Here is a 27,420-nt window from a genome sequence, read left to right on the forward strand (position 1 = left end):
CCGCATTATGTGTCTCCCCCAGATTTTCGTGGCCTGGACTTTGGCCATTGTCGGGTTCTGTCGCGCCGATCTTTAGCGGCATTGTTAACCAGTCGGTCCGCCTGGATAGGTATGGTCGCACAACATATCGGAGAAGCTTTTCAGTGGATCAGTGGATGGGCGAGATGGATTTGGAGACCGGCCGGCTTGGGCTTAGCGCGTCATGGTTAGGGGAGAAGGGTAGACACGATGTTAGGATGCCAATATTCTCTTTCTAGGAATTCGGGCACAAGGGTTATTAATGACGGGCGAAATGAATAGGCTGCATACATAATTCCTACATTATCATAAGTCTGGATTACATACATTGTACATGTAGTACTGTCGGGGGACGAAAAGGAGCAAAAGCCAAACTCGAGTTTGCTCTCGTGTGAACGGTGAGAAGAGACTGGGCGAGCGCTGAGCACGGCTTTTCTCGCTTCGAAGCTTGGTGTGCCATGCCTTTGCTACCGTTCTGATATTGGGGCTGCACGGATCGTTGCTTATCAAAGCCATGGCTTGACAAGCCAAGAACCGGGTCTCAGCGTTACCCAACGTCGACGGCCGTGAGCGCTTGTTGCGACCGGCTACGAACAGCAATTGTCAGGTTTCTAAAGGTGCCCGCCTAAGGCACCGCGCCCTTTTCAATCTTGATGACCGTCAGGTCACCGACAATGGCGTCACAGAACGGGTCACTGTGTTCCTGTTGCTGCGTTTGTGAGCGCGCCGCAGCGCTGCTGAGACTTTGGCTCTTCTTGGCCCATTCCCCATACTCACGCTCTTCGAGAGGCGTGGCAGCCAGTTTGAAGAGCTCCATTGCGACCTTGTAGGTCTCCTCGTGGAGGCCCGTTGAAAAAGCCGGGTCGATGCGAAAGCCCAGCCGGGCCATGGTAAGAAGGTAAGACCCTTGCAAGCCGCCGCGTGTGTCTGCGAGCTTGGCCGGCATGTTGGCAACGTGTGCAGTGTACGGGTCGGTGAGGATGCTGTGTAGCAGATAGACGGCCGACGAGACGTATAGAAGGATCAGCGGTGTGGCGCTGCGGCTCAGATCGCGGCCGTCTGGCGTTCGTGACAACACGCTTTCCGCTCCAAGGGTCTCGCTCGAAACGTTGCCAACTACCTTTGTCGAGCCCAGGGCTGTACTGTCTTTCTTTAGACCCAACGTCTGTCCCAAGTCAAAGCCGCCGATGCCGTAGGCACGTATTTGCGATTCCGACAGAGAAAGCAGGTCATCGGATGGGTGAAGAGGCTCGTCGAGCAGGTCTCTGTCCCGCAGCTCGCCGTATGCAGGGACGAGGGCGCCAACAATACGTGGCAAAGTGCATTCGCCAGCAGCTAGGCTCAGGCGACCAAAGGGGCTTTGCGCAAAGCAGTCCAGCACGCCGAGCGCCGCTAGCCGCACATCCCACTCCGTGTACTTGGAATTGGCCGCCCATTTCGGCGGCTCCTCAATGTGATGGCTGATGCGGTCAATGACAATGGCCGCAACAACACCGGCATCGCGAGCAGGGTCGTTGGTGATAGGGCCAATGGACTCTGGCAGAGCCGACGTCCGCAAAAGCGCGAGCATGGCCAAAAAGGCGTCGGGTGCCTGCTTGGACGAGAGCATCAGCAGGACAAACTCGAATTGGATCACGCTCCAGAACCACGTCTGTGTTGGCCGGTGCATCTCCAGAGACAGGGTCTGGCTCGCTTGGTGCTGCTGTGTGGAGGACGGCTCCTCGTCGCCCTGCGTCTGGGTGAGGCAGCCATATGCGACGAGCTGGAGGAGGGACATGATGGCCCCGGTGTCAATATCGCAGGCAAGCTGGCGGACCGTGTAGTTCGCGTGGTTCGAAAGGCTGTCGCCGTGGTTGTGAAATGTCGGCGCCGCCACGAGGTAGACGGTTTCCTGGGCGATTGGAACCAAAGGCGCCATGATGTGCGGCGTCAAGCCCGTTGGGTTGCGCATAAGGATATAGGACATGAGCGACACGAGCGCGCGGATTGGTGCGTAATACTCCTCTCGTAGGCACTGGGACCAGATACCCAGTACAAGTTGGCAAAAGTCGAGCATCAGTCGCGTTGTTCCTTGTGTCCCTTCGAGGCTCGGTATCCTCTGCAGCATCAAGAAAGCAAGTGTTTGGTTTCGATTTGATGGGAAGCTATACCGGGAGAACAGCTCGATTGTTGTCGGCTCTTCAGGTCGACTCTGGTAACTGAGGACCTCCTGAATGAACTGCAATGGGACGTTAGCAAGTGCTCAATGGGGCACGAAGAAAACTGAGAAATATTAACAGGTACTGACCACAAATGGAGGACAATCTGGCGGTTCGTTGGCGGGTTGTGTGGGAGGCTGTGCGTTTGCCGGCATGCCTGGCGATCCATTGAACAGATCTTCGTCCTCCGCAGCGATCGTCTCCAAGGGTTTCGTCGGACTGTCTGTGATGTTTCGCCGCCGCTTGCCTTTTGTCGGCGTCCGTTCGATGGCAGAGATCGCGCTGCTGGCGCCCGCCTCCTTGAGGCGCCGGCCAAAGTTCTTACTGGGGCTTGGCAGAAGCTCAATATCTTCAAATCCATCGGCGACGTTCCAATTGGATCTTGCCGTTGTGTTTTTCCGCGGTGTGGTCGGGCCGTCTGCGCGGTCGGTGCGCCGGCCCTTTTTGTTCTTCTCGACCTCTTCTTTGAGGTCTTGCTTGGCAAACTCAAGCTCCGTGGCGGCGTTTTTTTGCGCCGCCACGGCCGCCTCGGTCCGTTGGCGTAACCGTGCCAGTTCTTCGTCTTTTTGCTTCTGTATTCGTGCCACCTCGGCATCGTGCTTCCGTTGTGCTTCGTCGTACTTGTTCGCCATCATCGAAGCCCTGCCTTGCGCAGTGTAGATATCAGTCTCAAGTAGGCGAATTCGTTGCTGAAGGTCCGCGATGGTTGCATTGTCCGTGCTTTTGCTACCGCTTGCGGCGCCGGCCGCAGGCATGCTCACCCCTCCACCGGCGGCTCCCGCTCGCACAGGAATCAAGGGCCTTGGCGGCCCTGGTACTTGGGACACTGGTGGCGGGGCGACGGGCCGCTGCTGTGAGGGTGGTGGGTAAAAGGTGCCATTCCTCGGGTTGAGGTTGTTGCCGTAGTTGCCGCCGACATTGTGATTGTGGCTTAGGTTGCGCGTGGCAACGGGTAGCGGAACGTCAATGAGGCTCCGCTGCGAGTACGCTGGTAGAGGAAGCGGTGGCGGTGCGGCCGCGGCTGTCAGTCGGCCACCAAAAGCATGCTGTGCCGGGACGCGGGCCAGTTCGCGGAGCACAGCTGCATCAGCCCGGTCAACATCCTGCCCAAGCTCTGGCTCGACGTCGATCTCGATGATCTCTCCGTCTCCATGACGGTGGCCAAGGTTGCTCTGCCGCTCTCGAAAGGGTTGATGTAGTTGATGTTGTTGTCGTTGCGACTGGATTGCCTGTAGTGCTTTTGTCTCGAGCTCCTGTAACACGGCGACGTTTAGGTCGTCGAAGCCATCGTCGGAGAAGTCGTCCATTCTGGTCGGTGACGGGGAGGGCGACGATAGGGACGCAATGGGTCGTGATGCATTGGTGAAGGGAGGGGAGGTTGCCAGGGTTGGAGTCCGCAATGTTGACAAAGCTTACTGCTGCTACGTCGACGGCGACTCGTGGTCCGTTATTCGTACGTGATACTTACGCGACACTCCGTACGTGGCGCCGAAATGCGCGCGAGCTTGAACTTGTTCAGCCTTGTCTCCGGGGATACAGTGTTTTTGGCCGTGTCTTTTTTACGGTGGGAGCACTTTAGAAATACGACGCGCCTGGCGCGTATCACAGATACAAAGTACGAATAGTGGGCGTGTTTGCACTGTACCTGCGGGACCTTAATTTTGACGTTGGGTAAGGTACCTCCAGGAGATCCGTAGGCATTACTATGAGCACCAAGGTATCCTGAAGTGGCCAATCACATCGTCGAGAGTGGATAAAGGCTCCGCCTGCAAACTGAACTGTCCCCAACCTCAAATCAACAGCTGTCTCATAGAAATTAAGTGAAGATTGAGTAATTACTGAGTACGGCTTATGGTGCGAGCCAATGGAATCTGCCCCAGAGAAAAGAAAATCCTGGTAACGGCCCCGTTGGGGTTTGCATGTGAAAGCCGGCTCCTGACCCGTTTCTCTCACCATGAAACTCTAAAGTCCTAAAGTCCTGCATCACCACAAGCCACACTGATGTCGTTGACATAAGAAATGAGACCGCTGATTTGGCAGGGCACAAGGCAGATAACGTAGTACGACATCGTCAGCAAAGTAGCTTTGCACTGCCGCGACTCTTGGTGCCGGACCATCCGATGTCTTTCAAGGACTCGGGTGCATCCTTGGGGCCCGAGATGGAACCCTGCCAACTGACCAGGCTCAGACCGGCCAGCCAAGCAAAATAGTAAGTCTAAATAGTCGCAATATTTGCCAGGTAATTGATACCGGCCGCTGTACCATAGATAGGGGCCATAACTAATTACCTACCGGCCTCCTGCATAAAATAGGAATCGAGAAATGTCTTTTCGCACATGTGGCCCGCCGTTATTTGAACATATTAACTCTCAAACAGAGGCCGGGCCAGCTTCAACTTTGGTAACGACACCGATAGCAACAGCACGACCGCGATGTCAGAGTGGCAGCATAGGTACATGTTCTTGCGATCTTCGTAGCAGACCAAGAGCGATGCTAAAAATTGTGTCGTATGGAACAGAAAATGGCCACGCTATCTCTGTACGTCGAAGGAAGCAGTCGTCGTCACTTTCAGACGGTTTTGGGTTGCTTGCTCACTAGCGACGCTAAAACCTCAGCTCCGTCCGCCACCGACACCCCTAGCTTACCAGCTCTGACAGCTGTTTTCTGGCGCCTCTGTTGCGGCGTTCCCGGTCTAGTCTAAGGTGCAGTCAGCGTGCGAGTTCACCGCAAGCAACGCCTGTCGCCTGTTACTAACTAAGCAGCACAGAAAGAAAAAGAAAGTAACCTAAAACGAAGAAGGCAACAGGAGTCCGCGAGGAAAGTTCCCGACGACGCGGCTTTCATTTCTTCGCCGAACCCACAATCCCCCAACCGAAGCATCTTTCCATTGCCTATGATTCTGCTGCTCCCGCGCCGCCGGGACCACATTTTGTTCTTATTTTGTCCACAGGGTGCCACTGACGTCTTTGACCATCGCTCACTTTCACCTCCTGCTTCCTGTCTCAACGTCCATTTCTCGACCCGTCTGGCAGCGCTCTGCATCGCTTTTTCGCATTGACAGCTCCGCATCTGGATCTTCGCCCGCCGCTCGACCCCCCTTCAACGTCAACAACCATCACGGTTTCCGCGAGCCTCCGCTGCACATCCTCAGCCCCTAACCGCCCCTCAACCCTCACATCCCACATCCACCATGACGAAGCCCCGTCGTGGTGTGCGGTTCCCGAACCGCGCGAACGGTGACCGTCGGTCTAGCTTCAGCGATGCCAGCGAGGACGGTCAATCGCCCACAAAGTCCCGGCCGGCCGTCGTCCTGAGCAACATTGCAGAAGTACGTTGCGATATGTCTCGTCCGTCAAGCTTGGTCCCATTACCTGCTGCTAACATGTGTCCTCCTGTGTCCTTAGAAACAAACCCCTGAGCAAGAACAAGCCGCCGAGTACGAAAAGAAGAAGCAAAACTTCATCACGCGCACATTCTGGACCTTTGTCATGATTGGCGGCTTCTTTGCCGCGCTGTTCATGGGCCACATCTACATGATTCTCATTGTTACCGCTATCCAGATCGTCTCCTTTTCCGAGGTCATTGCCATCGCCAGCGTACCTAGCCGCGCGCGCCAGCTCAGCTTCACAAAGAGTCTCAACTGGTACTGGCTGGCCACGACCATGTACTTTTTGTACGGCGAGAGTGTCATCTACTACTTCAAGCACATTGTTCTGGTCGACAAGGTCCTTCTCCCGCTGGCCACGCACCATCGCTTCATTAGTTTCATTCTCTACGTCTTTGGTATGTACAGGCCTTGCCGCCCTGTTTCCTGACTACCGATACGCTTCTTTGCCTTCCGTGATATGCTGCTGACCCCCATCCTTCTACCAGGCTTTGTCTTCTTCGTCACGTCCCTCAGCGCCGGCCATTACAAGTTCCAGTTCACCCAATTCGCATGGACCCATATGGCCCTGTACTTGATCGTTGTGCAGGCGCACTTCGTTATGAACAATATCTTCGAGGGCATGATCTGGTTCTTCCTCCCCGCGTCGCTCGTCATTACCAACGACATCTTCGCCTACATCTGCGGTATCACCTTTGGCCGCACTCAGCTCATCAAGCTGTCCCCGAAGAAGACCGTAGAGGGCTTCGTCGGTGCCTGGGTCATGACAGTCCTCTTCGGTTTCTTCTTCTCCAACATTCTCATGAAGAGCAAATACTTCATCTGCCCCGTCAACGTACGTTCTGCGATCCTCGTCTTTGTCACCAATGTCCACTATGCCTATACTAACCGCTCGTTCAGGATCTCGGCGCAAACGTCCTCACCGGCCTCGAGTGCGAACCGAACCCCGTCTTCCTTCAGCGCACGTATACCCTGCCGCATTTCTTCTTCCTTCCCGCCAGCTGCCCCACCTTTAGCATCTCTATGGCGCCTCTGCAGATCCATACCGTCATCTTCTCGACGTTCGCCTCGCTCATTGCACCTTTTGGCGGCTTCTTCGCTTCCGGTCTCAAGCGCACCTTCAAGATCAAGGACTTTGGCCACTCCATCCCCGGACACGGCGGCATCACTGACCGCATGGATTGCCAGTTCATCATGGGCTTTTTTGCTTACATGTACTACCACACTTTTATTGCTACGCACAAGGCCACGCTTGGCAGCGTTATGGAGCTGGCTATAACTGGCCTGACGCCCGAGGAGCAGATCGAGCTCTTGCGCGGCGTAGGGCGGTATCTGAGAAACCAAGCCATCGTTGGCGAGGAGGTACGTTCCTGCCCGCCCACTTGAATACTTGCCAGATCGTATTTCGTGTGTCAAAAATACTAACGATTCACAGGTTCTGGCTTGCTTAGACGTCGCTCTCCCTTCGAGGAGATAGGTTGGTGATGGGGATTGATAATAAAAGCTTGTATAGCATCACGCGGTAATTTGGTGTATTTTGGTCTTTTTTCCACCCTCTGCTCTTGATTCATTGCCTTTTCTGACTCTCTACGACATCTTTCTGGGCTTTTTCGTTTCATTTTTGCCATTTCTGTCACCCTTCTTTAGCTCTACGCTTCTTATACTTGTTTCTCTTATTTTTTTCATTTGTCCTGTCTCTCAACTAGCAATAGGAGCCGACCTAGGAGCATATGGTATGCATCATGTATGGTTCGGAAAATCATGAAGTGCGCGCGCGCACTTCATGAAAAACTCACCATCCCACATTGATGGAAGGCTGGTAAATACAACTATTTCAACAATGCAGAAACATTTTGGTGTTAAATTTTTACACCTTGAAATCGTGTTTTAAAATCCCTTTTAATGCACTGTAAAAGAAATGCCACCCGTGGTAATAAGATACTCTAAATGACAAAAGTAAATTGCAAAATCAGGCTCCCCTGCTCGGTAGCCGTCACCGGAGACTCCTTTTTAAAAGTTGTGTTTCCCAAGCATGAACGCTATACAGCGCGCAAAGAATAGGGATAGTCCCTAGGAGGTCATGCTGCCTCCGTGCTGCCTCTTTGCTTCTACACTGGCCGCTTTGGTCGCACTTTAAAGGCGCTGTACGCGGCGCAGCCTCTGTTCGTCGTCCTCCCATTGCGGTGCCTTCTCATGGCGACACGCTCTGCAGAAGCGAGATGTTGTCGCCCTTAAGAAGAATGCGTCCTGGTAAACCATTTGTTAGAACTCGTACGCATGAGATAAAGCGAGCATGGAAGTAAGCCTATACGTACCCAATGGTTTCCGCGTCTCCTCGGGCTGTGTCTTGGTAACCTGGCCCACGACCACGGCGTCGTCCAGCACCAGGTTCAGGAACTCGTCAAAGCCCCGGATCTTTCCCTCGATACGGAATGACAGCTGCTCATACAGCCACACGCTGACGGTAGCATGCTGTCGAGAGACGGATTAGTATGGCTTAAAAAGGAATCCAAGGAAGATGCTCTCGTGCTCGGTTGCCCACTCACCGACTGCAGAAGCTTGAAGATCATGTTACTATGAACGAGTTAGCCTAAGATCATATCAGAAAATCTGTCTGCATCTCACAACAGCCCACAGCCGTCGTCTCATGGCTTGCATTCCGTCTCAGCAACGCACATTGGGGGAAGCAGGACGCGGCGTCCGCCGCCGCCTCCGCGGCCGGTCATGATGAAGGGTGGAGGGTGGAGAGTGACGCTGTGAAAGAAACAGAGAAAATAATGACGCGTCGTAGGAGTCGTCGCGGGTTATGCGCCGCTGGTAAACCGCCTGTTTTTGTTTGGTCGTCAAAAAATATGGAATGAGGTGCCCCAAATTGAGCCTTTCAGATGAGGTTTCACGGCTGCGTTGCGATTGTCCGCTGGCAGCGCCATTACAGGCTAGCCAGGCAGTTGGCGCCATGGTGGAGAATTCTGAGAGGAGAGGTCGAAAAGGCCGGACAGGGAGAAAAGTCTTGCCGGTGTATTATGCTAAGCACGTGACGATTCACATGACCAAGTGTTGTAGTTGAGTTCTTCGCTATTGTTAGACAGGCAATTTTTGTTCAATATGAAGTATGAAAAGTGCCCCAAGATTGAGATGTGTTTTATTGTTCGTCGTTCCATACTTGGCTAGATTTTGCAAGACCCAGTTGATTGGCAGGAAGCGCGTGTCTCAAGTTGGATTACTTTTGGACTGCCACCAAACCGCAGCATCAAAATAAAAGCTCTAATATTTATGCGGATGGTCCATCAAAAAGAGGACTTATGAAATCTACAAGCGAGGAAAACAATGGGAATAACATAAAGTCTAAGAAAAGATAGCAGATGCCGCCTGCCAGAAGCATCGTCGCCGTTGAAGCACGCGTGTACTGCAGAAGCTGTATCCAAAATACACGTTCGTGGCATCGCTTGTTTTTTCATGGTAAGTGAAGTGGGTATCACAATAGTAATGTATCAAATGTCGTACCTCCTATATCGCCGCGCCTCACTGGTTTGCCTTGAATGCCACAGAAAACAGCCATTCATGTATCATGTCCATGCACAGTTTGCGCTTGGCCTGCGTGTCCGGGTACATGTCGTCGCTTTTGTACATTTCGGCGACGGTCATGTCGAAGCCGTGGATAGAGTCCGGCACCAGCAGCCATTTGTAGCTGCTTGTGGCTGTGCGCTCCTCAAAGGCAAATCGTTCGTCGTCCAGGATCAGCTCATTGGGAGGGTGCACCTCGCTCGAGCCGGTCTTGGGGTCAGAAGGAGGCGGGCGGTTGGCCAACTTGCAAGCCATCTGCCAGGCCTCATGCGACAGCATATCTAGCTCGGCGGCCACGATGAAGATGTAAGAGGGCAGGCTGGACTTGGGCACATACGTGGGGCTCAACAGGGGGTTCACCAGGTCCTTTGCTTGCGCGCCCTTTGGCAGATAGGACCAGTCGAAGACGGGGGCGGCGTAGCTCAGCAAGTCAATCTTGCGGCCGCGGAAGCCTTTGAGAGTCGGCTTGTAGTGGCGGTGGAGTGCCTTTTGGGAGCTGGGGATGGAAAAGTCGACGGTCGGGTAGAAGGGCACGGCGGCCCGCAGCCGGCCCTGCATGCTGGGCAGCGATGCGAGCGTAAGGGCCAAGTTGCCGCCGGCGGACCATCCGGCCACAGCAACTTTCTCGGTGTCAATGGGCAGCGACATATCCGCCAGCACGGCCAGAGCCAGAGCTTCGAGATCGTAGACGGCGGTGGGGAAGGGTGAGACGGGACCTTTACGATAATTGAGCTCAACTGCCATCGTGGGTACTTTGGGGTCGGACCGCACAAAGTCATAGTCCCAGGCATCCGAGTCCTGCGGGTTGCCAATGACGAAACCGCCACCATGGATGGTGAACAGGAGAGGAATCTTTGGCTGCGGGTGGGTGGCCGTCCGGTCATGGTGCGGGGGGTAGAAGATGCTATCATGTCAGCATATGTACGATAATTAAAACATAATATTGTATTTTAGCGGTCACTTACTGGACATTAAGCGACGGCCGGCACTCGTATGTCTTGATGATGTCGGGGCGCTTCTCTGGCAGAAAAACCCGGTCCTTGACCTTTTGGCCGTAGTTCACCAAGATGTTGCCCACGTAGAGGCTGAAGCCACCGAAGCCGAAGAGAAGTGTCTCTGCCCAAGTAAACGGCGGCCGTGATGGCGCCTCTCTGTCCTCGGCCTCTGTGAGGAGTCTCGCAGTTCGTTCCGGTAAGGTCATGGTGACAGTCTTGTTCTCTTGCTGTTGTGGGAAATGATGTCAAAGGGGTTGCAGTTTCGTCTTGGCAATGCAAACTAGAAATTGAGAAAAGAACCACCAAATGTATTGTCAATTGCGAGGCACATGAAAGCGTCGACATGCAGTACGCCGTTCTGCCTTCGTGTGTTGGTGTTGATTTTCCGCACGTTCTGCGAGACGATGTCGAGGAACCCTGGTTCTCCCCGCACCTCAAAAACACCTAAACTCTGCCAGCTGCAGCTCCCGTTTTGTGCTAACTTAAATTTAAGATCTGTGCTCCCAATCGCGGCTCTACACAACGGCAATAGGCGAAGGACTAACTAAAGCTGAGCCAACTCCACTTTCGACAAACTCTGGAGTGCGGTTTGTCGGCCTGTCGCTGCTGCCTTTTTCTACCTCTTGTGACAGAAATAATGTTCACCGAAGGAAAGTGGCAGGCAGCGGAAATTAGAGGTAGGCGCGAAGGAGAATAAGCTGGGCTAGTGGCTGCGGCCGACGGGCGACGAGGGGGGATTCCAAGGTTCCCATTGCAAATTTACGGTGTAGATTTCTTAATTTTTGTGCCGTGGTTTTTAATACTAGAATATGGTCGAATTACATGTAATTACAATACAGTATGTGTAGCCTATTATAGCAAAACAATAAGCCATAACGTCTATATACACTATATTGCTCCTTCAGTACGCTGCACCCTGCCCGTTCATGAGAACATTCACTAGCACCGGCAGCTAGACAAACCACAAAGACAAGGTGTCTAATATAACAAATGCGTCTATTCTCGGCGTCTTACCGGCTCGCGATATCCACCGCGTCGTCTGACAGACGCAACGGCGCGGTGCAACACTTCTCTGGGTTTTATTTGGCCAAGTCTTGGATTGCCTAATCAGGAAGGTTTGCGCGACTTGCTCTCATCGTTGACGTTGACCCAACGTCTGTTGTTTTGTCATAACCGTCATGCTTCAGCTGCTCTATTGACCCGACTGATAACGTGTCACACTTTCGTCGACTTATGTTGCCCAAGTTGGCAAGCGTCTCAAGGAAATAAAAGCTCGTGTTCAAGTGGAGCGTGCCCCTGTGAATCAAGATGCCGTTCGTAAGTTCCGTAATCCCAGCAAGATGCAACGCGAAGAGCGACGTATCACTCCAAGCATCCCTTAGGAGTTGAGAGATGGGAGGTATAAAGACCTCACGGTAGTTCGTTTTACCCTGTATCGGTTTATTTACTCAGAAATATACTCCAAGACTCTCTCAAAAACCATTCATGGAATCCAAGGCACCACTAATATCACCATGGTACCAAGCCTCACTCTCTACCACTCGCCACAGGCGTGCTCCATGGTCGTCAACAGCCTTCTTGGGGACCTGGGCCTCCCCTATAAGCTGGTGAACATGCGCATGGGCGCCAACGGCTTCGAGTCAGCCGACGGCACCGTCAACCACGAGCAGTACCTCAAGATCCACCACCTTGGCTATGTACCCTGTCTTCTCGTCGACGGAGTATCTATCACCGAAATGCCTGCTATTCTCACGTACATTGCCAACCTCGTCCCCGAGAAGCGTCTCCTGGGTGACAATCTTATCGAACAATCTTTGGTCCTCGGGTGGGCGGCATGGCTTTCCGGATCGCTGCATGGCCGTGGCTTCGGTGCCCTCTTTCGGCCAGCACGATTTACCAACAATGAGTCACATTACAGCGAGATCAAGGCCAAGGGCCTTTCGTATGTCAAGGAGTGCTACAATCTTATTGATAAGCGACTGAAAGGACGGGACTTTCCAGTCGGCAACCACGAGACCATTGTCGACTTCAATCTCATCGTGTTCTACTTTTGGGGTCTGGAGCAGAATATTGACATGGCACAGGCCTACCCGGAGTACGACAAGCTATTTGCACGCATGTCCAAGAAGGCGGCCGTATCCAAGATTGACAAATTTTCTCGGACTGCGTTGGTATTCGTTCCCGACGAATAAGGATTAATGGCAAAAGGTTGGATATGTTGGCTTATTCGAGTCTAATCAAGCTAGAAATGTACCTAGTTGAGCATACTAGATTGTGCGTAAAATATGTGCAGTATTGTTTTTAAGACCCCCCTTTTCCAAGCATGCGGTTTAATCAGTACTAGACATTTAAACGAACTCGAAGTTTTTGTATTCAATTAAATAAATAGAAAACTCAAGTCCATACGATCCAGCCTTTCAATAATTAACAAGGGAAACGTCAAGCACAACCAACTCGCCGAAAGTATCAGATAATTAATGTTATTGCACTCGGCAGTGTCCGATATACTCATTACAACCGAGTATCTTTTTCTTGTTAAATATCAGTGATACTAGAGATGCGGGATATCGTTAGACATGTCATGGTTTAACGTGTATGAACGTCCATCGGGCAAAAGATCGTCGATCCAGTAAGTCAGTAATGCATGCCAAATCCGCAACAGACGAGATGTGAGCCACTAAAAAGCCATTTCGGTTCATCGGACTTTGCCGCACTCCCCGCACCATGTGCTCCTAAACCCAACACAATGATGCGTCTTTGATATGATAAGAAACCATCTTATCATTCACTGGCTGATACCGGTTGATACTGGCACCGGGTCCGGATGTCACCGCTGGCAAACGAAATACAGTGAAATACGACAATCTTTCCAAGGTACAGTTGGAGCAAAACATGAGAATATCATCGAAACAGCGAGAAGGTAAACTCATATTTATTAAGAACACAGCTGCTTGCTAGTCAACGACGGAAAGAACGTCGCGTCATTGAGCAGGCAACACGAACAAGCAGTGTCAATTTTACACCACAGCACAAACTCCATCGGCGAAATGACTGCTGCAACATCCTACGTCGACCGGGCTCTGCCCAAGGTGAGCTCACCAGTCTAGGTGACATTACTTGTCGACTTACGGGAGAAAAATCACTGACCTAGCCTCCGGGCTACAGATCTCCCTTCACGATTTCGAGAACCGTATTGACGAGATCACGGCCGAGCTTTGCGACGCTGCCGAGAACGTCGGTTTCTTTGCGCTCATCGACCACGGCATTACTGAGCAGGAGGTCGACACCATATTCAACACGTCCGAGGCTTTCTTCGCGTTGCCCAACGAGGTCAAGGCCACCGTGCCCTGGAACAACAAGAATGTCGGCTGGGAGAACAAGAACCAGATCCGACCCAGCACGGGCGCCGCCGATAATAAGGAGTCCTACCAGATGCAGTTTGGCGAGAATATGGACACGGGCGGCCGCGGCACCGCCGATGGCAGTGTGTGGCTGGGCGACGACCAGCTGCCCGGTTTCCAGGCGCGCTGCCGCGCGTTTATGAACCGCTTGCAGGCCGTGTCCGAGAAGCTAATGCTCTGCTTTGCGCGCGGCCTGGGCTTCCCCGACGACTACTTTGTCCGTTTCCACGATGCCCGCCGCCCCAACTGCCAGTCCGTGCTGCGCATGCTGCACTATTTTGAGACCCCCTTGCCTCCCGCCGATGGTTCCGCACCGAACGAGGTCTACCACCGCGCCGGTGCGCACGCCGACTGGGATTTGGTGACCTTGTTGTTCCAGCGCCAGGGCCAGTCGGGCCTTGAGATCTGTCCCGGCCGCGAGGCCGTCACCGAGTTTGCCCTTGGCGATACGTGGACACGCGTCGACCCAGAGCCCGGCACCATCATCTGCAACATTGGCGATCTGATGATGAGCTGGTCTGACGACCGCTTCAAGTCGACCTTCCACCGCGTCAAGGCGCCCTGCGAGCCGGGCGACTACTACGGCGAGCGCTTCAGCATCGCCTTCTTCAACCAGCCGTGCTCAGATGCCGTGATCCAGGGCCCACTCAAAAAGTACCCGGCCGTGACAGGTGCGCAGTTTACGCAGAATGCCATGGACCGCCACTTTGCCGCGTTGCAGGCTAAGCTGGCCGCCGAGAAGGGCGAGTCGACATCGACGGCGGCACCGGCGGCGCCGGCGGTTACTGCTTCGGTGCAGGCGGCTGCATAAAGGGAGACGGCGGGGGAAGAAAGGAGGCTTTCGAATTTGACATTATTTTGTAGCTTTGTGTATGGAGGTGCGAGTCTTAAATAAAGAAATGAACACGGTAAACCAAAGAAAAAGAATGTCGTCGGAACGCGTTTGTTTCGAACGAATGCAACAACCCGCTAAACAGCACTACGGTGACCTTCGCTACAGGGGACCTCAAGGGCTGTTCGTCATCTTCGAAAAATCACGGGCCCGCTGTTCCCATTTTGGAAAGTACGGGCCCGAGGTTTCCCAGTCTGGAGATTCTCGCTCGTATAAGAAACCCCGTCGTACCTGCCATCCCATTACACCAAGGCGATGCCATGGCACACTTCCTTTTCCATATATACATTCTTTACATATACTTGATATATTGTACGGCTCACACCCTTACGAATGTTCGCCATGGACGCACCTCAATCGCCCATTCAAAAGAACGCGTGCGGAAAGTGTGCTCGCCGCAAGATCCGTTGCGACCGACGACAGCCATGCTCCAACTGCGTGGCTCACGCTCGTATGACGGCGAGACGCAACCGCAACAAAAAGGATGTATCTGGACATGACGTGGAAATAGAATGCATATATGTTGAGCCACCTCCAGGACGGCGGCTGCGCCGACACAAACATGCTCGTACGGTCCCATCGAATCTCGCAAACGACCTCATGGACCGACTACAGATGTACGAAGACCTGTTACAAAAGAATGGAATAACAGCTCCTCAATCTTTTTCACAAGAAGAGCTTCCAAGCTTTCACGAGCCATTGCCACGGCCAGGGTCTTGTGAAAGCTGCAATGATATCGTCAGTGACCACCGGATATGGATTGCCTCCCCATGGGAGGCTAAAATGGCAGCAGGCAATGACCCGACAACATCATCGATTGCGCAGACACCGTCTTCTGGGGTAGATACGATCGTTGATTTAGCAAATACCAGAGAGGGGATGAAAACATGGCCAACGGTGGTCCACGAGGACGCTGCCGACGAGGAGCTGGAACTGTGGCGGTCGTTACCACCCGAGCTGCGCAACCCGCCCGTCTCGGAAATCTTTGCTAGGCGCTTCTTTGGCCAGAAAACCATAAATGAGCGTTCACTCAGCGAAAAAATCCCACAGCCGTTGGAAATGAACACGACAAGCATCCTCTTCGGCACTTCCAACCTGGCGCCCGTACCACACCCAGAACCACGCATGATCCTTCACCTGTGGCAGACCTTCATCGACAGTGTCAACCCTGTCATGCGAATTGTACACGTGCCGACGACACATAAACAGATTGTTGATGCGAGCTGGGACCCTGCCAACGCACCGCCGGCCACTGGTGCGTTGATGTTTGCTGTATATGCGCTGGCCCTGACATCGATGACTATTTCCGAGTACGCCGACATGTTTACAACTACAAAGACGAGACAAACATCAGATGACGCTGTCCCGCCCAAGAGGGAACTTCTGACAAAATACCGTATGGGTGCCATGCAGTGTCTTGTGGCCGCCGGTATATTGACGACGCGCCGCCTCGACGTCCTTCGCGCCTTTACGCTGTTTATCCTCGCCGAGCCGGACTCGGAGCTGTGCAGCACCCTGGCTTCCACAGCTGTACACCTGGGCCTCAAGCTGGGCCTGCACCGAGAGACGAGCAAGAGCACACCGGAAGGTACGGGGACCCTGTCATTCTTTGATCGCGAGATGAGCGTCCGTCTCTGGTGGCAGATTCTCGGCATTGACGCCCGCATGCGTCTGGCCGTCAGTCTTAGCTACACTAATAGCATTAGTACGATGGGAAGCAACAAGCATAGCAGATTTGCGACGGGAGGCAACTACTTTGGCAGCAGCATGCCACTGACCGACTTGGTTGACCTTCGGCTACCACTCAACGTGAACGACGCAGACTTGCACCCGGACATGACGTGTGCGCCAGTAGAGCATGCTGGGCCGACCGAGATGCTCTATGTCAGAGTCAAGTACCATACGGCTCCATGGATGCAAACGTTTGCGCAGAAGAAATTTGTTTCGAGCACCAGTGGCGATTTGGGAGAGGTGTCCACGCCCGCAGGCCACCTATTCCACACTCAGACTTTGCCAGCCATGAAGAACTGCGCCATTGACGAGCTTGAGCAGCTGTACACGAACATATGCCATCAGTTTGCCGACCCACGAATCCCGCTGCACGCCGTGAGCTCGAGCATGGCGCGTATGGCTGTTGCACAGCTGCGGTTTCAGGCATACCACCCGCGGACGTCGGCTGCACAACCACCATCACAACCACCATCTGCATTAGCAAACGGGGAACAGGTATCTGTGATACCCGAATTCTCACGATACAACGCCGACGCCACGTTCAAGCATGCTCTGAGCATTCTAGAGATGTGCTTTGGATGCCGACAGGTGGCTGGTGTGGGCAACGGTTTCGCAGCGTTTCAGCTGCTTGCCGATTTGGTGATGCGTGTAGTGATGGATGCGATAGTGTATGTTCTATGCATGCTGCGGGTGCGGACATGCGGCGAGAACGATGATGACGAAGAGCGGGCCAAAATCGACTCGGCCTGGCGCATGATTGAGTTGTTCTACAAAGAGTACGCCGAGGACCTTGCTGCAGCCACAAGTGCTTACGAGCCGCACTTATTGCATATGCACCACAATGCTAGTCACACGAGAGAACCCAGAAACAATGATGCAACCACAGAGGAGAACAGAAAACTGGCGGCGGGAGCCACGTTCGTTGCTGCGTTTACGGACTTGACGCTGGAGGCTTTTGATGCTCATGAAAAGGCTTGGCTCGGTCTGGGGAAGGGAGCTCTTATCACGCCAGAATTTATCGCCGAACTTCGGGCACAGAAAAATACACAAAGAGAATTTCTCGATCCATCGTCAGCGGCCGGGACCGGATTGGGCGAGATGCTGTTACAAGCAGACGACTTTGCCATGGACTGGGAATATCTGAACAACCTGTTGCAAATATGACGCAAACAAGGATGGAAGAGGCCTTCGAAAAAGAAATATCGTATTTCGAAAATTCGACCAACGCCATGCTACTCGCTTTGCAGCGGCACCCGTAGGTACACAGCTTTGCTCAAATTTTATATTTATTTTAAGCCTTCACCTCCTTGTCCAGCTACCGTTGGTCTGCAATAATGGCTGCTCAAGTTTATCGTACGCCGCGACCGCCGGCGCACCTACAAAAGCCGTCAAAGTTCCCCGTTTACCCCGTCACCATAAAGTAGTTGGCCGCCACCGGCTCCCCGAGATGAGCCGCGGTCGCAAAGTCGGCCAGCTTGAATCCTATCCGGCTCTTCACGACAGACGCCTGCGACGCCGGCACGGCAAACCCGGCCGGCTGCACAAACAGCACCTCGACATAGTGGTGCGGGTGGGCTGGGTTTTCCTTGGGCGGAGCGGGCCCCATGTACGAGGCCGGGCTGGTGGCTGCGGACGTCAATGTGGTGGCGCCGCCACTGCCGACCTTGAAGTCCTGGATCATGGCGTGCAGAAGGGTGTTGCGAGTGGTTCCCGAGGGCCTGGATAGGGTTAGCGGGAATGCGACGGGAGCGAGTAGAGAGGAAAGAGGAGAGAGGCGAGAGGTGAGAGGACGTAAGAGTACTTACACGTCGAGGTCAATCATGACAAACAAATACGTCTCCGTGGCGTTGGCAGCAGCGAAGCCAATCGTCGGCAGCTTTGCAGTTTCTTATTGCGTTAATGCATCAGAAGAATCATCCTTGCAACGAAGACAGAGTCTCACCTTCTTTGGCTAGACTGGTGCCCGCGGGTGACACGGCCTTGCTTCCAAAGGTCACATCGAGATGTGTAGCCACGCTTGGCGTAAAGCCGTCGGGCGTCTGCGCTGAGACGAGGCCTACTGCGGCTGCACAAACAGAGACGATAGATGCCTTCATCGTGGATCTCGGATTCGTTTTGAATTTGTAGATGGTGATAGTGCAATTGGAGGTGATAATGCTCTACCTCTGTCGTATTTTGTCCTCGACAACTGTCCATATTTGAATTGAAAATACGGTAGAAGCAGCAGGCACAAAAGGAGAGCAATCTACACCGGCTCAAGTGATGACGGCAAAAGGGGCTCGACATGCCCTTCCGCTGATAATTTACCATCTTGGCTCGGCAAGAGAAACTTTTATTGCCATCGGCTGGTAGGAGTATTGCATTTGATCTTTGACCTCCCTTCTGTGTCGCACTCTGCTATTTTTGGAAAACAAAAACGTATCAACTAGGCCGCCGTGTGTTTGGTCGTACTCAAAATCGAGATATGCGTATATAATTCAAAAATTATTACTGAAATAATAAGCTACAAGTATTCAAATTGTATTCTCCATAAACCTTCCACGCACAACCCCTCCCTTCTTAACCTTCAACATTTCTCGTCATGGACGCAACTGACAGTGGCCGTCAAATGGCCGGCGTCTCATTATTTACCCCGGCTACCACCACGCGGTGTTCCGGTTGACGGCGGTGGACTCTGGTACGAAGAGGCACCAGTGCCGTGGTGTTTTGTCGCCATGTCGTAATCATCGTCCGTAATGCGGTCACGATCGGGACTGACGTCCCGTGCCGAGCCGCGGGTGTTGGCGCTTGAACCGCCGTCCGCCTGGGTAGGTGTGCCGTCGTTGAAGCTGGAGCCTGGACGATCCCGCTCCGACCGCGTCGGTGTCCGGTTGCGGCTGCGCACACGCTTATCAAAGTCGCCGCCACCACCACCGCGTGAGCGAGCAGACGAAGGCGGTGCACGGCCGTCTCGGTAGTACGCGTCGTCTCGATCCCGGTCACGAGCGCGTTCTCGTTCTCGGTCACGGTCGCGGTCATCGTACGGGTCCCGGTCTCTCTCACGATCACGCTCGAGGTAGCGGTCGTATCCGGCGTTCGACCGCGGCGAGAAGCCTCCGTCGTATTCGCCGCCGTTACGACGCCGGAAGTCCTGCAGGCCCGCTCCACCTCGAGCAAATCCACCGCCGCCCTGGTTATAGTCGCGGTCTCGGCGGTTTCTGTCATAGTCTCGATCCCCGTCGTAGCCTTGGTCGTAGTCGCGATCTCGGTCTCCGCCATACCGGCTGCCGACATCGTAACTGCGGTCGTCGGGTCCTCGGCGACGTCGGTCATAGTCGTCGCCAACCCCACCGCGGCGGCCACTCTGCGGCGTCTGTGGGGCCGGGCTGGAAGGGCCGCCAAATCGGGTAGAGGAGCTACCGCGGAAGTCATCGTCGAGGCGGCGGGTCTGCAGCTGCTTGTCGCGGTCACGGTCACGGTCACGCTCTCTCTCCCGCTGTGAGGCAGACGATGAAAAGTCAGGATCTTCGGCAGTGACGTGGTCGTCAGCACGGATGCGGTCGATGCGGGCCGCTTGCTTGTCGTCACCACCACGGGCGTCGATCATGTACTTTTCGAACCGCAGCGTGGCCCGCGCCACCTTGAGGAACTGCTCATCACTCAGGACAGCGGCGCCAAGCTCCGGGACGATTTTGCTGTTGTCACTGCGGTCACCTTGGCGCTGGATCCAGGACTGGCGCTTGTCGTAAAACGCCAGGGAGCTCGCGATCTGGAAAGCATTGCGGATCTGTCGGCCATTCCAGCGGCCCAAGATGTTTCGGTCGAAATGGTTGCGGGCAAACTCCATAACCTTCTCGCGGTTGACCACGAGGTGGTGAGCAAGCTCGTCTTTGTGCGTGTCCTTTTCCTTGTCTTTGTCCTCACGTCCGCGGTGTCGGCCATTGTCGTCGTTGTCACTGCCAGCACCACCATTTTCAACGGACCTGGAACGGCTTGGGATTTCCTTGCGGCGGGCCGACTGGTCCCGCTTGCGGCTCTCGTGCCTCTTGCGGTCAATCTCCTCGATGCGGTCAATGTTCATTTCAAAGATTTGGAGCGTCTGCTGGCGGTCGAGGGGCGGGTAGTAGAGGCTCATGTGGATGCGCGACTTGAAGGCCTCATCAAGGGTGCCGACACGGTTCGTGGTGAGAAACAGAATGCCGCTGTAGTACTCAAGCACCCGCAAAAAGACAGACACGAGGGCGTTGCGCTTGAGATCGTCGCGCGTGCGCTCCGCCAAGAAGATGTCGGCCTCGTCCAGCAACAAAATGCAGTCCCAGAGGTGGGCCAACCGGAAAATCTCTTCGAGAGACCGCTCGACCTCCTTGGGCGTGAAACCCAGATCGCCGCAGGTAATCACGAAAAGGGGCTGCTGGTTGGACTGGGCGACGGCTTCTGCAGTAGCGGTCTTGCCGACACCGGGGACGCCGTGCAGCAGAATCACCAAGCCCTCGCCCTTGCCTTGGATCAGGTCTTGGCCAAGACTAAAGTGGCGCGGGCTTTTGCTCTCCTTTTTGCGGAAGTGGCTATCCACAAGCGCCATGACCATTTCCTTGTGCTGGGGGGCGATCTTGAGGTTCTCAAACACGTTGGACTGTTGCTCGATCTTGGACAGGTAATGCACGTCGAGCTGGACAAACTTGCGGTCGCGCAGAACATAAGCCATGACACGGCCGGGGAGCAGCTGTAAGTTCTCCTCTGACAGCTCGTAGCTCGTGTCAGTATTACCCGCCATGTATGCCACGAGGAACGGGTCTTGGTCGGCGTAGTCGTTGGTCTCGATGGCGTGGGCGCCGTCACGCATCTGGGTGATCTCGGTTGTGCGGCGGACAACACGGGTGCGCTTTGAATCAGACCACTGGATGATGGCTATTTTATCGTCCAAGGACGTCGTCCACTCCTGGTCCATGCGCGACGGGTCTTTGAAGGTGGGCTTCCAGCTGGGCAGGGCCTGCAGGGCAGCCTTAAAGTCGACAATGACACTACTGTCAATGTGTTCCGGGTGCTTCATGAGTTCGCCGGCGTTGTCTGTCAAAGTGTCGCCATTGGGGCTCGTAGTCAATGTCCACCCGCGGTAGTAGAGATGACGGGCCTCGACGTAGGTCTGAAAGTCTTTTCCGGCGGGCCGCAGACGGTCAGGGCCTTGGTTGCTGGTGCCTTTGCTTGAGCTGATGTGGTATCGGATTGGGTATACCGGCAGTGTCTTGATGTCCCATTCACCTTCGTAGGGCTGCACATCGAAGCGGTACTTGACGGGTCCGTAGTTCTTGCCGTCAAAGTCAATGTAGAAGCACGAAATGTAGAAGCGGTGGTTCTTGTCGTATTCTTCCGACTTGGAGTCGCTGATGCTGGGCGGGTTCGTGTACTGGATCTTCCAGATGGGCTGGTAGACGGCGGGTGAAGGCTTGGCAGCAGTGTAGTTGGTGGAGCTGCCAAACTCGGCCTGCGTCGGCGAGTACACGACGTCGCCTGGGTGGAAGAGGTAGGCCAGGTCGGAATAGCGGATGCGCTGCTTGGTCGTGCCCTTGTACGAGTCGGCAAGATGCATAATGTTCTTGTCGACAAAGTCGACGTAGCACTGCAAGTGGTCGATGGCCTCTTCGCTGTAGAACAGCTCCTCTGGAATGGTGGCATCTGCGGCGTCATCAGCCTCGGAGCCGCTGCCGGACTCGGAGCCACTGCTGCTGGTGACACTCGCTGACCTGCTCCGTCTCCTGCGTTCGGCCGAAGTTTGGCGGCGGCGACCCTTCCCATGGGGACGGCGGTAGGTAGGCCCCGTGTTTTTCACATCGGCCTCCTGGTCTTCCTTTTCTGATCCCTTGGCTCCCCCGTCGGTCGGCGATTTTGGGTTGGCCTTTCTCTCAGCCACCGTCTGACGCAGCTCTTCCAGCGCTTCCTTGACCTTGGGCTGGTAGTGGATGAAGGCGTAGAAGGGACGGAAGAAGGTGCGCGGCTTGTCCGCCTTCATGGACGAGGTCATGATGGGGCGCAGGTGCGCCAGGATATAGCTTGACTGGATGCGCACGCGCTGGATCCAGATCTCGTCCGTAACGGTGCCGAGGCGCGGCTGGTTGCTGATGGTGGCCACATGGCGGTACTGCCGGCCGCCGCGCTTGAGCAACTCGCGCGACACTTCGTCCTTGATGTCGTAGCCAGCCTCGAGCACCTCGATGGCGTAGACGCTCTCCTCCTCACTGAAGTAGTTCTTGAAGCCCTCGTAGTTCGTGCGGCGAACTTTGGGGATGATTGGCGGCCGAGGGGGCTCGACGGGGCTCTCGGTGCGCTTCTTCCGGCGGCTGCGGCGACCTGTCAAGCTGCCGCGGTCGCTCTTGTCGCCGTCGGCATTGTCGTCCTCGCCGTCTTTGTCGGCATCGTCGTCGTCGCAGGCTTCGGCGCCGGGTAGCCCATCGGATGCTTCTTCGACGATCTCAACAACATCAACTTCGTCGTTGAAGCCTGCCGTCTCAACGGACTCAGCCAGGCCGGACTGGCTTTCGGTTGTGATCAGCGCCGGAGGGGTGGCCTGTGAGTTGAAAAGAAAGTAGCGTTAGCACGGCTGGAGAGCCAATTACCCCGTACTTCACCAGTAATGCCGCGTACTCCCCGTGACGACGCGACGACTGAGTGGGATTAAGCTTGGAAGCGTCAAACAGCACTAACCATTGTACCAGCGGGTGTTCCCTAGCGACGGAAACGGTGCTGATTTGGTCTTGCAGCTTGTCCAAGTGGACAAATCGAAACAACAGACAACAATTCAGCAAAATAACAAAAATGACGAGACGTTTGCCAACAGAGCCGAGAAGCTGGGGGACCAGAAAGAGGAGAACCAAAATATAAAAAGGGGTAGCTGCTGGAGCTATTTATGCCAGCCTAGGTGCTTCGATTAGAATCGAGCTGACCCCAGCAACGTGCATAAGCTGGATCAACGATCCTCTCCCGTTGTTAGAGGAGGCTCCATATCCCCATATCGTCTACTCTATATGTAAGCAGAGCAGCGTCTGGCGATGCGAAACAGCGTCAGGGGTTTCCTACATGTCGAGCTGGGGGAGGAGCTGGGCGGTTGTGGGTGGGCGGCAAGGCGGCTCGAGCCAATCACTGGCACGCTGGCGGCAGCCGCATAGGACTATTGCTGTCAGTGCATCGATCCTCCGAAAAGAAGCAGGGATGTATTCTCGTGGGCGTTATTCGACCACTTACAATGGTCGATGAAGCGGAATATGGTTGCGGCCGGGTGGGGGGATTTGTGCCCATTCTGGAAGACGGTGCAGAAATGTGCAGCAAAGTGCAGAAATGTGCAGCAAAGTGCAGAAATGTGCACAAAAGGTGCAGGCCAGCTGGCAGGTGGGTTACTGCGAGGCTGTGCCCATGCAGCTGAAATGAGAAAGGCACCACTGGGGGACGATCCAGGCCGGAAAGCGCAACGCACCAAAGCGGTGCCTCGTAAACAAGGGAGAACGACTGTCAGGTCCGCCGCGTAACACCGTCGGCGCTCCTGCCCAATATCTTACCAGTCAACTTGAGCCTCATTTTCAAAATTCGGGCGATGGCCACTTTAGTGGGAACGGGATGAGGTTGTCCAGGCTGTGAGCCAGAGTGTAAGCCTGCACCCTTGAAACTTTGACCTTTTGTTTCTTCTTTTCTTTACTTTCTCGCATTTCTTTTCTTTCATGCCAAACCAGGAATGGAAAAATGGGATGACGTGTGTCAACCACGACTGTTCCGTCTGAGAGGGTACCCTAAAGAATACATTTCAAGAACACAGCGCGAGAGCACAGAGCGAGAACACTCGCCAGGACATGTTGACAACGCGCCATGCCTCTCATACCTGCCGCACAGGCACCCGCCACGGAGCTCAGCGACGATGAGGGCCTTGAATTGGCCGCCGGCACCGGCAGCAGCAGCAGCAACCTCGACAACTCCCGTGTGTCGGCCATGTATCTGAGGCATCACGGCGATGAAATTCACCAGGCGCTTGATGTGCGAGTCAATCCATCAACGTACTCAGAACAGCGTGGTCAAGTGGAGGTCCTGAAATTACCGTAGGTTGCCCTTGTACTGCTTCTTTGTCTTTTCTGGTGCCCCGTCTTATTTTCTATCCACCCCTTTATGTCTTAAATCGGTACCATTTCTCTACCTTACTCCCCCCTTCTCCCTCACCTTTGTTGTATTCCGCAGTTGTTCGTTGACAGCCAACTCCACTTGGCGACCAAGCTCTGAAGTCATTCAGCTTCCACCTTTACCACTACTAACACTCTTCCCTTTTCCCACTTTAGCAATGTTGAGGCCGCCCTAGCATGGTACCGAAAACAGTACACAGATGTCCCGTTTGACGTCTTCAATTGTTCATGGGATGACTTGTTCTGCCAAATAGCCCGTGCCCAAGGTGACCACGACGCCCGCAACGGACGCAAGGGCAGTGTCAGTTGGTTCAAGTATTTATGGCGCAAGGCTGGATCCAAGTCGGATGCCATCGAGCCCTGGCTGCATCTGATTCCGGACGAGTACGGCCTGTCCATTGTGCGCGGCGCCATCGGCATCGTCTTCCACATGGCCGAGAAATCTCATGAAAAAGAGCAGTCCATCCTGGGGGGCTTCGAGACCATTACCGAAACCATCCACAATGCCATGAACAAGGGCGTCAGTTTCCAGCGTGAGCCAGAAATGCATGCCTGTTGCCAGGCACTGTACGACTGTCTGGTCGAGGGCATTGCAGACCTGATTTGGTCATTGAAACCAGAGCCAAAAGGTAAGTTCAAGTTGGGCGTGCCTTGAGAGTGGAGGTGAACACGTTTCTTTGTTCTAAAGTTTAAACGCAACGGCAAACAAAAACAAAACAAAAAACAAAAGAAGAAGATAAAAGGACAACAGACAAAGCACTTCCCTTTACATGGACAGTAAATGGCAGGCGGTGAACACACATAGAGCACACGGCAAATACACCGTGAACACATACAACCACAAAACGAAATAAATACTGATCGCATGTCCTCATCCAGGAAAAAACCTTATTGAGAAGCTCAAAAACAGGCAGGAAAGACAGAAAAGCATCAGCATTGAGGGCATGCTAAAAAAGGTCCAAAAGAAATCCTTGGAACTCGATCAGTGTGCCGAACGCATCCTTGCCCGTAACTCCAACGAGACACGCACCGGTGTTGGCCTCTTGCAGGTCGAAGCCTCAGTCGCCCGGTCCATGCTTGTCGAAGCCCGAGACCGCCAGGACCGCATGTTAGACATCAGCCAGCAGACCAACAACAGCGTTCAGCTTGTCGGCCGCGACATAAAGTACCTCGGTGAAGCTGCCAACAAAGTTGTGCGGTACATGGTTGATGAAAACCGCACCCTTCGCGAACGCATCCAATTTTTGGGACAAGATCACAAGCAGGTCATTTCGGCGACAGAGTCGCAGAACGCGACCATTGCCTTTTTGGCTGAGACGGTGATCAGTGAGTTTCCCAATTGCTCAGCTCCAGAATATAGCATTGCCATTGTCATTTGCTGCAATCTCACTAACACTGTCGTCCTCCCACCCGTCTCTCTCAGACCTCAACCGCAACCAGCAATACCTCCTCGAGCAGCAGAGCGCCCTCGTTCGTGACGTCCGCCGGTCTCTGACACCCGTGCCCATGGACCAACCGAATGACATCATCATGTGGCCGACTCAGTTGCTGGACGACCTCGGCGTTTCTCTCAACATGGCCGATACCGATATGATGACTGTTAATCGATACGGCACCTCTTTCAATCCCAGAGCCCACGAACAGGCCCAGTCTTTGCTGGCCACCGACGAATTTTTACGATGGTACCAGAGCCGGCACTCAGGGATGCTGTTTGTCGACGGCAACGACGCCAGTGCCACCCGCAGTTTGATTTCGCCCATGTCGGTGATGTGCTCCTCGCTGTCCATCGTCTTCGAGAAGTCCGGCCAGAGTGGTGAGGCTTTTGTCCTTCGCTACTTTTGCAGTTTGCACAACTCGCAGGAAAGAGACGATGCCGAGCGCGACCGTGCCCGTGGACCGGTGGGCATGCTCCGTTCTCTCCTGGTCCAGCTCGTGGCGGCCCTCGTCAAGGAGGACCTGGCGCGAGGCGGCGGGGAGGGAGAGGACCCGATTCAGGAATACAACCTTGGCAGGTACAACCACGGACAACTCGCCGATTTCCGCGGTAGGCTGCGCGACGGCTACCTATGGGAACTGTACATTGTATTCATTGAGTTGCTAAAGTATGTGCCGAAGGACAGACCCGTCTACTGCATTGTCGACGGCGTCTCGTCTTTTGAGGACGACCGGTACGGGGCCGACCTGAAGGATGTCTTTACCGACTTGATCCGGCTAGTTTCATATTCCCAGGCCAACCTGAAGCTGCTGTTTACGTGTCCCTACCGCAGCGTATATCTTGTGCCTACCGAAAGATTGATTCTACAGGAAGACTACCTGAGGCTCCAGCCGGGAGGCCGTGGAGGACTGGGAATGATCACAGAGTCGTCAGTGACGGGTCGTCTGCCACGATAAGGAGGGACGTTTGGAAGCCCATTTCGTGAACTAATTTCTCACCACATTTTATTTCATGTTCTGATGTTTTCTTCTTTTATGAAACGACAGGCGTTCTTGCTTCGTTTGGGCTTTGTTTTCGAGCTTTTCGTTTCCACATACTTATTTTGGCATACGATAATCAGCACCGCAGTCCCATATCAAAGTTTAAGCAGAATGGTGGGATACTAGGGCGGTCTAACGGGTACGATTAGCAATCATGGCCTTCGATCGCTTGAGTTGAAGTCTCACTCTCATCGCTGATTATTATTATTATCGTTATTTTTTTTTTGTAGTATAAAATTTTTCTGTGACAATTTTTGTATGTAGTTAATTGTTTTCAACAAATGTGAAGCTTTCGTTTACATCCTGATGTTACCGTAAGAGCCTCTTCATGACGGACGAGGCTATCACGGCAAGGCCAGCAGGCGAGAGTTTCTAAAGTTGGTGGCCTGATTTTGTTATATGCTAGGTGCCTACAGGCACCTCTGTTTTGAAAAGCTTTCTTTGGGCAAAAGGAAGCCTGGTGTTCGTCGTCTGAATTGGTGACTGAAACGCGACAGTGGCTTCCGTTTTAAACGGCAATCGTCAACAGCTTTGTACAACAGAATTCCGTCCACCCAGGCTTTTCGTCCATGGCACATATAGCGACGACCAGGCATCAACTTTCGATGGGGTCTATTGAAAAGATG

The 27,420-nt window shown here is 54.0% G+C and overlaps 10 protein-coding genes across 10 annotated transcripts; 5 read left to right on the forward strand and 5 right to left on the reverse strand.

Annotated features, from left to right (window-relative positions):
- Window positions 1-643: 643 nt before the first annotated feature.
- On the reverse strand, window positions 644-3,523 carry SPSK_08477 (DNA repair protein; the record flags this gene model as incomplete). The annotated part of the gene is made up of 2 exons (XM_016735073.1): window positions 644-2,236; window positions 2,306-3,523. The coding sequence occupies 2 exons, from the start codon at window positions 3,521-3,523 to the stop codon at window positions 644-646; spliced, it is 2,811 nt and encodes a 936-aa protein (XP_016587598.1).
- A 1,883-nt stretch (window positions 3,524-5,406) lies between these two features.
- Window positions 5,407-7,078, forward strand: SPSK_09030 (phosphatidate cytidylyltransferase; the record flags this gene model as incomplete). The annotated part of the gene is made up of 5 exons (XM_016735611.1): window positions 5,407-5,544; window positions 5,621-5,999; window positions 6,090-6,436; window positions 6,502-6,963; window positions 7,037-7,078. The coding sequence occupies 5 exons, from the start codon at window positions 5,407-5,409 to the stop codon at window positions 7,076-7,078; spliced, it is 1,368 nt and encodes a 455-aa protein (XP_016587599.1).
- Window positions 7,079-7,792: 714 nt separating this feature from the next.
- Window positions 7,793-8,327, reverse strand: SPSK_09907 (small nuclear ribonucleoprotein E; the record flags this gene model as incomplete). The annotated part of the gene is made up of 4 exons (XM_016736474.1): window positions 7,793-7,848; window positions 7,917-8,073; window positions 8,148-8,175; window positions 8,278-8,327. The coding sequence occupies 4 exons, from the start codon at window positions 8,325-8,327 to the stop codon at window positions 7,793-7,795; spliced, it is 291 nt and encodes a 96-aa protein (XP_016587600.1).
- Window positions 8,328-9,123: 796 nt separating this feature from the next.
- Window positions 9,124-10,366, reverse strand: SPSK_09347 (uncharacterized protein; the record flags this gene model as incomplete). The annotated part of the gene is made up of 2 exons (XM_016735921.1): window positions 9,124-10,069; window positions 10,131-10,366. The coding sequence occupies 2 exons, from the start codon at window positions 10,364-10,366 to the stop codon at window positions 9,124-9,126; spliced, it is 1,182 nt and encodes a 393-aa protein (XP_016587601.1).
- Window positions 10,367-11,674: 1,308 nt separating this feature from the next.
- SPSK_09809 (glutathione S-transferase) lies at window positions 11,675-12,352 on the forward strand (the record flags this gene model as incomplete). Its single annotated transcript, XM_016736379.1, has 1 exon — window positions 11,675-12,352. The coding sequence occupies one exon, from the start codon at window positions 11,675-11,677 to the stop codon at window positions 12,350-12,352; it is 678 nt and encodes a 225-aa protein (XP_016587602.1).
- An 855-nt stretch (window positions 12,353-13,207) lies between these two features.
- Window positions 13,208-14,372, forward strand: SPSK_09435 (leucoanthocyanidin dioxygenase; the record flags this gene model as incomplete). Its single annotated transcript, XM_016736007.1, has 2 exons — window positions 13,208-13,249; window positions 13,326-14,372. 2 exons carry the CDS (start codon window positions 13,208-13,210, stop codon window positions 14,370-14,372), a joined length of 1,089 nt encoding a protein of 362 aa, XP_016587603.1.
- A 423-nt stretch (window positions 14,373-14,795) lies between these two features.
- SPSK_08574 (uncharacterized protein) lies at window positions 14,796-17,348 on the forward strand (the record flags this gene model as incomplete). Its single annotated transcript, XM_016735167.1, has 1 exon — window positions 14,796-17,348. The coding sequence occupies one exon, from the start codon at window positions 14,796-14,798 to the stop codon at window positions 17,346-17,348; it is 2,553 nt and encodes an 850-aa protein (XP_016587604.1).
- Window positions 17,349-17,586: 238 nt separating this feature from the next.
- SPSK_09796 (uncharacterized protein) lies at window positions 17,587-18,280 on the reverse strand (the record flags this gene model as incomplete). Its single annotated transcript, XM_016736366.1, has 3 exons — window positions 17,587-17,902; window positions 17,990-18,071; window positions 18,127-18,280. The coding sequence occupies 3 exons, from the start codon at window positions 18,278-18,280 to the stop codon at window positions 17,587-17,589; spliced, it is 552 nt and encodes a 183-aa protein (XP_016587605.1).
- Window positions 18,281-18,807: 527 nt separating this feature from the next.
- On the reverse strand, window positions 18,808-22,865 carry SPSK_08332 (aaa family ATPase; the record flags this gene model as incomplete). Its single annotated transcript, XM_016734932.1, has 2 exons — window positions 18,808-22,725; window positions 22,854-22,865. 2 exons carry the CDS (start codon window positions 22,863-22,865, stop codon window positions 18,808-18,810), a joined length of 3,930 nt encoding a protein of 1,309 aa, XP_016587606.1.
- A 1,149-nt stretch (window positions 22,866-24,014) lies between these two features.
- On the forward strand, window positions 24,015-26,710 carry SPSK_08529 (uncharacterized protein; the record flags this gene model as incomplete). Its single annotated transcript, XM_016735122.1, has 4 exons — window positions 24,015-24,241; window positions 24,476-24,948; window positions 25,199-25,645; window positions 25,743-26,710. The coding sequence occupies 4 exons, from the start codon at window positions 24,015-24,017 to the stop codon at window positions 26,708-26,710; spliced, it is 2,115 nt and encodes a 704-aa protein (XP_016587607.1).
- Between the last annotated feature and the right edge of the window lie 710 nt (window positions 26,711-27,420).

Source organism: Sporothrix schenckii (assembly GCF_000961545.1).
Source record: "Sporothrix schenckii 1099-18 chromosome Unknown Cont44, whole genome shotgun sequence".
NCBI classification, from domain to species: Eukaryota; Fungi; Ascomycota; class Sordariomycetes; order Ophiostomatales; family Ophiostomataceae; genus Sporothrix; species Sporothrix schenckii.